The 9,837-nt window shown below is 23.9% G+C and overlaps 1 protein-coding gene across 10 annotated transcripts in view; it reads left to right on the forward strand.

Moving 5' to 3' along the window:
• Positions 1–9,837, forward strand: part of LOC100215251 (3',5'-cyclic-AMP phosphodiesterase 4C) — a 78,766-nt gene that overhangs the window by 46,261 nt on the left and 22,668 nt on the right. For 9 of the 10 annotated variants that reach the window (XM_065801822.1, XM_065801820.1, XM_065801824.1 and 6 more), the window contains one exon: positions 4,793–4,984. In XM_065801822.1, the coding sequence (XP_065657894.1) occupies positions 4,793–4,984 (192 nt within the window). Of the gene's footprint in view, positions 1–479; positions 991–4,792; positions 4,985–9,837 lie in introns of those variants that run through there. The other variant, XM_065801827.1, reaches the window with a different exon arrangement.

The raw sequence follows: 9,837 nt of genomic DNA on the forward strand, positions 1-9,837 counted from the left end.
TTTTATTTCTTTAATTAAAAAAAAATAGTAACAATTTCGAGAAAATAAAAATTGTTGAATTGAATAAACAATATTGTTGATTAAATAAATAATATTGTTAATTGAATAAAGATTATTGTCAATAAATATTGGAAATAATATTTTTTTGATATTTATTCACCTTGATATCTTTTATGCCCTTTGTATTATATGTTTTCTCTGTAAATCCAGAAAACATTATTTATTGCATTATTTTTAAATGCGGAAAACTTGCTATATTTCATTGTAAATTAATGACGGATTAAAACGCAATTGGAGTTAAGAAAGATAATTAAATGTGTAGCAGACAAAATAACATTTAACATTCAAAAGTTAAAGCATATTTGAGTGCAACTGTCTCTTGTATTCTGTTGCAACCTATTGTGAATGGAATACAATCATTTCAAATATTTAGTTAGCCGTAACTTTAATTTAATAACAGAGATGTTCCCATGCCCCCTGTTCACTTTTCATTAAAGATTAGTAGATAAAGCGGTCAGCGTGGAGTCAGTTTTAAATTTGTGATTTTAAAGCACCGTTTGTTTAACATATAAGATGTATTGAGTTCAAAATAGATGTAATTTATGGTGTTTCTAACATTATTTAAAGCATTTAGCGGTATTGTCAAAGAAGATTAATTTTTGAAGAAGATTAAACTTTTTTTTTTTCCGAAATAAAATAAATAAATAAACAAGTAGGAAAATTCTAAAACAAAAAAACAAAAAACAAAAAAAAACAAACAAAAAACTCACACAACAACAACTAAAGAAAATTGCAATTTTCAAAAGTTATAGACTTTCGGCGATAATAAAAACAAGAAATATAGAAGTCGAATAAATAACATGTGATTATAACACGTCAAGAAGTTTTTAATTATTTTTGGAAGTATATGTTCGTTTACTCATAAGGTATAGAATTATAAAGCAAGTTCCATGGAAGTTATTATGAGAGTATTTATCATAAAATGACAAGGTAATCTTATTGTTAGAAATATAATACCAAATATGTTTATTATTTTTGGAGAATATACAAAGATGCATGTATAGCGCAAGAAGAGATCTACATATATTTGAATACTTCCTGTTTATATTATTTAATTTTAAGTTCTGATTTTAAAATTAATATCTTAACAAATTATGCAGTGTTCTGCACTTTATGTTACGCAGTTTCTGTAACACTTTATTATAATTAATGTGCTAAACACGATTTTACAACTAAGATATTTTCTTTAAAACAAAAGTACATGAACATAGTTTGTTTACATATTATGATACCAGGTAACATTAAAAAAGATTAAAATCAATTTACGGTTATCAAAGGCTATAAAAGGTCATTATTCATGACATCTGGAGGGTTTCCTTTGTTTAAATAAATATTTTACAAATGTTTCCACTTGAAAATTCTCATTAAAAAACAACAGAACAAAAAACAGATGAAACATCACGAAATGAGTTATCCGTAAATTTATCCATATAATTGTAAATCGTATAATCGTTTTAAAACCTTTATACTCAGCTGTTAATTTTTTTTTATAGTTGATACAAACATTACTTTAACAAACTTCAAAAAAATAAATAATAACGGTAAACCGAATGCAAAAAATTAAAAAATATATCCCCTGATACGTTGAGTATTAAATTTGATAAGTGCTGAATAGCATTTGGAAATTATGGTCTTAACCTTGTTTTAAAGCAATACCCTTGAACATAAACTTTTGTGAGCTGTTTATTTTCTGATCTATATTGAGTAATAAATATTTTTTAGTCTATTTTATAATGGTTTGTTTTGAAATATTGTGTCTTTACAACAAATGTTCTGTAAAATTGAACTGTAAAATGTTCTGTAAAATATAGATTTCGTTCTTTGAGGAATCGTTAAAACTGGTTGAATAAACAATGCGTAACAATCATTTAAAAACAATTTGGTAAATCCTTTTTTATTGTTATCTTCTTCACCACGGAGGATTTTGTTAAGTCCCGGGGAAGTTTTATCTTGATAACCTATGATAACCTTCTTTAACTCAATTTTTATTACCGATTCCACTAAATTTTTTAAATCTTATTTTTAATATTTAATAAGTAGTTGTCTAAAGGAATTTAAAATTCTACTATAAAATAACAATAGAAGGTGTTAAGTATCACAGATAACTTAGAATAATAACTCGGTTATTATTTTTCAAAGTTATTTATATTATGTTATAAATAGTTTTTAACAGATTTTTTATCAAGCATGAAGATGTTCTTTGGTATAACGTAAATTATAAAAATACAATAAATTTCTTTTATATATTAGGTGTGATTTCTTTTATATACTAATGTGAAATAAAATATTTTTAGATAAAATATAGCGCCACAAATTATCTGCTCACTTTATTTGGTGCCTGGGACAAGTCAACAGTACTGTTCGCTTATTACATTACCATGAAAAATTACATAACCGTGAAGATGCGTACCCTATATCACTTATTTGCGTATATAAAACATTAGTTTTAAAAATTACAATCCTTAAAGAGTTTATAATTTTCATGCAAATCGAGCTATTTTCTTTCAATAAATAATGCTAGCAAACTTGGTCATTCATTTTTATTATTTTTCTAAAATTCATCTTTAGCACGAAATATAATCCCCTGAGCTCCAATTTTATCGGGCCATACAAATTAAATTATAAATATGGAATTTTTTTTTTTTTAAATAAAAAAATACTATAAATATTTTAACTTAAAATATGCACACATACATAAATTCATATATATATATATATATATATATATATATATATATATATATATATATATATATATATATATATATATATATACATATATATATATATATATATATATATATATATATATATATATATATATAATATATATATAATATATATATATATATATATATATATAATATATATATATATATATATATATATATATATATATATATATATATATATATATATATATATATATATATATATATATGAATTTATGTATGTGTGCATATATATAATATATATATATAATATATATATATATATATATATATAATATATATATAAATATATATATAAATATATATATATATATATATAAATATATATATATATATATATATATATAAATATGTATATATAATATATATACATATTTATATATATATATATATATTTATATATATATTTATATATATATTATATATATATATATATATATATATATATATATATATATATATATATATATATATATATATATATATATATATATAAACACACACACACATACATATATACTTCACTTCGTATTACTCTAATTATATGAGATTGTCAACTTGAGTTTTAAAGTTACCTGACTCTTTATAAACCATGTGTTACAGATTGTCAATCTCATAGTGTTAAAAAATTAACTCTAATTCTCCTTCAATATTTCTTAGGCTTAACCATTTTCACTATGCACTCCCTCAAAACCCTCTCTAGCTGCATAAACTTGTCTATTTATGTCTTTAGATTCCACCGGCCTCTTGTTTGTTTCAACATTTTTTATTGCAAGAGCTAAAAAATTCTTCTTTGTAAAATTCTTCCTTCACTTGTTCTAGATGTTATACTCAGCAAATGTCTTTCTCTAACTGACATCTTTCAACTTTTTCTTTGCATATAACCCACATTCACTGACCTATCCTTCAATCATACACTTTTTGTCACACTGACACTCACTATCTATTTTCCAGTCTGGTTGACTGGTAGATGGACTAACCCCGGTTGTTATTACATTTTTCTTACTGACAAATGGTTTATTTTTGGCCACCATTTTAGGCCAACAACAAACTTTTTGGCATAATTAACTTGTGCAACATGTGATACAGAATTTTTTTTTTGAAACTTGACACTGTTGTTTCTGAGCAGATTTTTACTGTTAGGTACAGGTAGGCGTTACAAACTGCAAGGTACAGCTAGGCCTTACAAACTGCAAGGTACGACTAGGCCTTACAAACTGCAAGGTACAGCTAGGTCTTACAAACTCTAACATGTTTTATACAGTTTAATGCACTAATTATTTTTGTTTTAATATTATCACTAGAAAAATTCCATTTGGTTAATAAGCTCCTTTCAGCCTTACCACACTAAATTGGAGTTTTACTTTAGAGTTTTTGAGGTGAGTTGCTTTTACCATGGTTGAAAAATTTTAAATTGCTAACTTAAATCTATATGTAACAAAAGTCTATTATAACTATCTAGATTTATATTTATGATATTTATCTACTATAGCTTATAAAACAGATTTTCCGAATTTTTTGCTTTTTTAAATACATTTTTTTTTCAGATTAAAAAGAAAAAAACTTGTAAAATCTATATTAAATTTATAAATTCTCTAATTAATGGGGTAAGGTAGGAGGAGCATTTATTTAATGTTCTTTCTAATGGCAGTATTAAAATGTATATAAATACTCAATGCTGATCTATGTAATAAGTTAGTGTCAGGAAGGGCATCAAGTAATATGTCATATTTAAATCAAAAAACATTAAGGAAACCTATTTAAACCCATGCTAAACTTAAGATATTAAATGCCATGCAACATTTTTTAAATAAGCATTAAAATTGAATATATAATAAGTTGTTTTAAACCAATAGGCAGTTTAACATTTTTAGCACCAAATTAACAAAAAATATTTATTTTTTATTCAAAGTTGCATTTTTTATTTATATTTAATTATATGATGTTTTACTGATCTTTTAATTAACAAAATATCTTTAACTTTTTATTTTTCACTTTAGTAAAAATCAAACTGTTGATACAAGTAAACTTCTTAATTTAAACGGACCTGCAAGTGAAAATGATAGATTGCATCCTACAGGTACAACAACTTATCATTTTCAACGTAGGGGAAGTTTTCTTTATCGTCCAGAGAGTGATAATGAAAATGGAACAACTCGTACCTCACGGAATTCTTCATTTTCGAATGAAGGGTAATTTATTAGTTAGTTAATTTTTTTGTTAAATATTGCAATCAATTAAATTTAAATATGTGTTTATGAAATTAAGTTTTAAGTATTTAACCAATCAAGTTTTGGATTTAAAAGTTTTACAAAATTTCAGTAAAACAGACAATAAATTTTGAAACTTTAAAAAAATCATTTTGCAACTTTTAAAGTTTTAAATATTTTAAAACTTTAAAAGTTTAGCACTTTATTTTCCTTATCATTTTTTTTCCTATCTCTTTTAAACTTTAAATTAATTCTTTGCTGTTACAAACTTTGTTTTTACAAACTAGTATTTATACTAACATTATTATCAATGCTACAATAGTCTAAAATAAAAATGAATTACCATATGTAAAATGCATAACGATTACCAATAATGTTGATAAGTGATTGTGAATTGCCAGACACAATCATTGTTGTAACCAAGTAACCAAAATTATTATTCATGATAGCAAAATGAATTCAAGATATTGTTTATATTTATTGTTGATTTCAAGAATTATACTTGAAATTTCTTTTAAATTTAATTAAAAAATAAATTTCAAGTTTTATATAAAAAAGAAAACTCTCCAGTGTAGCTTTCATTAAATTTATATATGCAAATTATGATGAAATCTTTCAAACTTATCAATTTTTGGATGTGAATTTATAAAAGCTTTTTGGTTTATGGAAAAACACTCAGATTGAGAGATTTATTTTATATAAACTATTTAATTTAAAAAATTGGTAATGATTAAAAATTTCTACCTAATGTAAGTAATTTTCAATTTTAATTTAATTAATTCTATAAGTATTTAATTTTTTTTAATCAGGTTTTATTTTATTAAATTTTATATTGGACATTAACTTTAATTGGCTTGTTAGGTCAAGTTTTATATTAACATGGAACTTGACTTTTTTTTTATCAATTTTGTTATTTTTCAATTAAAATTTTAAATTTTACTCAAACATTTATATGGACTGCACTATTATAGGCTTTAATTGTTCATCGTTTGTAAAATAGTAGGAGACAATGTTGTTCATTTGATTGGAATCAGGTACCATAAACAAGATAGTGGAGAACAACGATCAATTATGTTTACATATATATCATATATATATCTAATACTAATATATATATATATATATATATATATATATATATATATATATATATATATATATATATATATATATATATATATATAATAACATTAAGCTATGTTTTGATGTATAAGCTGTCAATTTTATATTATAACCTTACTATTTACAAAGATTGCAAACTGTATTTTTACTTTTTCTAGTAATAATTAATGAAATTTCATATAAGCTGTTTGCAGGAAAATAGGTGACTAGAATATATTATTAAAATGATGTGTGACAAATAATAGTAGCAGGAGAGAGTTTTACTCCTGATTCTATTCTCTACCTCTACAAATCTCTTATTTGTCCCTGTATTGAATACTTTTGCTATATTGGGCTGGTTCTTCTAAAGATGCTCTTTCTCTTCTAGACAAGGTTCAAAAACATTTTATCAACATAGTTGGAACCACACTATCTGCTAAGCTTGAGTCTCTTTCTCATCGTTGTAAATTTGTATCTCTTTCTTTTTTATACAAATACTATCATGGGCGCTGCTCAAAGGAGTTGTCGTCTCTAGTTCCATCAACCAAAACTTATTCTCGTTTGACTCATCATTTAACAAAGTCTCATTCATTTACTGTATCTGTCCCTGCATACTCTAAAAACATTTCATCTAGTCTTTTTCCCTGCACTTCAACTCTTTGGGACTCTCTACCACCTTCATGTTTTTCAGGCTCATACAGCTTTCAAGTCTTTTGTCAACCGTTTTCATGCTCTTTAACTCTATTCTTAGTTTTCTAGTAACTCCCAACTTAATAGTGGTTGCTTGCAGCCATGTTGGGAGTGAATCAGAAAAATAATAAAAATAAAAGTGTTAACTATTATTTTTAATAAAAAAATAAAATAATCTTTTTAAAACTGTTGTAAAAAATATATATTTTTTGAACAATAGAAAGTGTAATTTATTAAATGACAGAGAGTGTGAAAAACAAAAATTTTAAATGGTACTGGAGTAATGGAATATTGAAAATTGTAACAGACAACATAATAAAGACATTTGCAATGTTTTAGTCAGTTCATTTAATTAAAATTAGGAATATTGAAATGCTATCTGATCTTTTTATCTGACCTATGTCAAAATACAGCTATCAGAGATTTCAGCATCTTACTATCAGATATAATAATTCAGATAGTATAAAAGGTTCTTGTGAAAATAAAACCAAATCTATGTTTGTTTAAACAAACCTTGTTTTTTGTTTCAAATAAACCTTAGTTTATTTAAAAAAAAAACAACAACTAAGATTTGTTTAAACTCACATACATTGAAATTTGTATAGTCATATATTTACTTGTGTTTATGTATTACAGCAGTGAAAATTTACAACATTAGATAAACTACCACAAGAACAATCCATTACAAATTATCATAAGATCTATACAAAACTTTGCATGCAATATCATTGGTTTTAAAATTAAAATTAGCATCAAAAAGGATGTAATTCTCATATTGAAATAATGCAAAGGCTTTAGTGCGTACACCAACTGTGGGTTTAGGTTTGGTCATGTACAAAAAAACATTTATTACAGCAAAAACAAAAATTGTTATTTTTTATTCTTATTCATTTTTTTCTTCTTTTTCTAAAAAACTCTATGATTCAAAATCAGCATTTTAAAACTTTATATTTTTAATATATTTAAAACATAAGGAGAGTTCCATCCTTTAGGACCAAACTAAAGCCAGCAAAAGTAAGCGTTTGTAGCTTTGGCAGTCACCAAATAACAAAGGGTAAAACGTTTAAATCCATGAGACTATTACTAGTGATTATACCCCAAATCATAATCCATCTCTCTCTCTCTCTCTCTCTCTCTCTCTCTCTCTCTCTCTCTATATATATATATATATATATATATATATATATATATATATATATATATATATACATACAATAGCTTTCAAAAATTTGTTTAATATTTCAAGAATTTTATTAATATTTCAGCTCATACTTAAATAAAGCCAACATTTTATATATCAATTAAAAGGTTTTTATTTTTACTATTATGTTTTAAACAAAATTAATGAACAAATAATTTAGTTAGTGCATTTTAATTAATAATAACGATTTTTGATGAATTCAAAAATTTTTGGACAAAGTGTTTATATTTAAAAAATAGGAACTTTTTATTTATTTTTGATCAAAATTTATTAGAAATGCAAAATCACATTACTATTTTGTAGGACTCTCTTTAATGGAGAATGTTTGTAGAGTGAAGTTCTCAATTGAAAACGGCTTCACCTCATATCTGTGAAGTCGTTCTTAATGGAGAATGGCTTCACACATATGAGGCATAAAGTCAACTAAGTTAATGTAAACATCAATGTGAATTGAGTGCAATATTTTTTTGATTTTTCTGAATAAGTTGGAATGATTTGTAAGCTGGTTAATAATATTAATAACAAGCTTACAAACATAATATTTGATGGTCAACATGTTCCCATAAATAATCAACAGCATTTTATTTTAAACCAGTTGATTAGGATATCAACTTTAAAACACAAATTTTACTCTTTTTGAAGATTTCGAATCTATTTGCCTGTATGTTTGAGATCGTTTTCCTGTTGTTATATTAATTCACGAGGCTATTTATCCACAGTTCCAGTATATCAATGTAGCGGATCTACAACATCCTGACTAAAATATCTCAAAACCATTACATTATCTTTTGCATATTTTGTGGTAAGTAGTTGGGATTTGAGATCATATTTTATATCTACTGGATATCAAACAAACTTGTTCCATCTGATCCATTTATTGTGAAATGCTTCAGAATGATTACAAGTTTTTGAGCACATTAAAAAGCTTTAGTATTTAAATCAATTAAACAACGTTAATTAAATAATCAATATTCATTCAAAACATAACAGTAAACTTGAAAATCTTTCATTTAATATGTAATATTTATATATCAAGTGAATATATAATATATGTGTGTGTAAATATATTTTACACACACATATATTAGTGAAGTTAGTGAAATATTATTAAAATTTTTTACACACTTTATTTCACCACTTTTTCAAATATTTTTGGACACTACTATATATATATATATATATATATATATATATATATATATATATATATATATATATATATATATATATATATATATATATATATATATATATATATATATATGTATATATACATATATCAGGCCTTGTTAAGAAGCGTTACGCAGCTTGTATTTTGCTTGCAAAAAGGCGATTTTCCTACGCGTTCAGCAGTTTTGCGCTACGCAAAAACTTATATCTTTTAGAATATTTAAATTACCTTTTGATTGTCGTTAACGTGACGTTTATTCAGAAGAAATAAAGTCGTAAGTAAAAGCATTTAAACGCAATTGCAAACTTATAGATTTTTTGTTAAAGAAACAGTTTGTTAAATAATTTTGTTGTTGTTGTTAAAAATTAGTTAAAAAAAATTAAGTGTTTAAGTTTTATCTTAAGGAATTAAATATATAAATTTCTTTCAAATATAAAATTTATTTTTAGTCATAATAGTTTAAAAAATGCACGATTTATTTTGATGTAAATATTTTATTAATAAGATATTTTGTTTATTGTTAATTCAATAACGTAAAGTTTTAATGACATTCGTTTAATTTATGAAAATAAATTATGATGACGAATACGTTATCGGTAACTGATAAACAACAAAAAAAAACTCTTTCTTGTTTAAAAACATTAAAATGAGTTTACAAATTAAATAAGAAAA

The sequence above is a fragment of the Hydra vulgaris genome, chromosome 07, assembly GCF_038396675.1.
Source record: "Hydra vulgaris chromosome 07, alternate assembly HydraT2T_AEP".
Lineage (NCBI taxonomy): Eukaryota > Metazoa > Cnidaria > Hydrozoa > Anthoathecata > Hydridae > Hydra > Hydra vulgaris.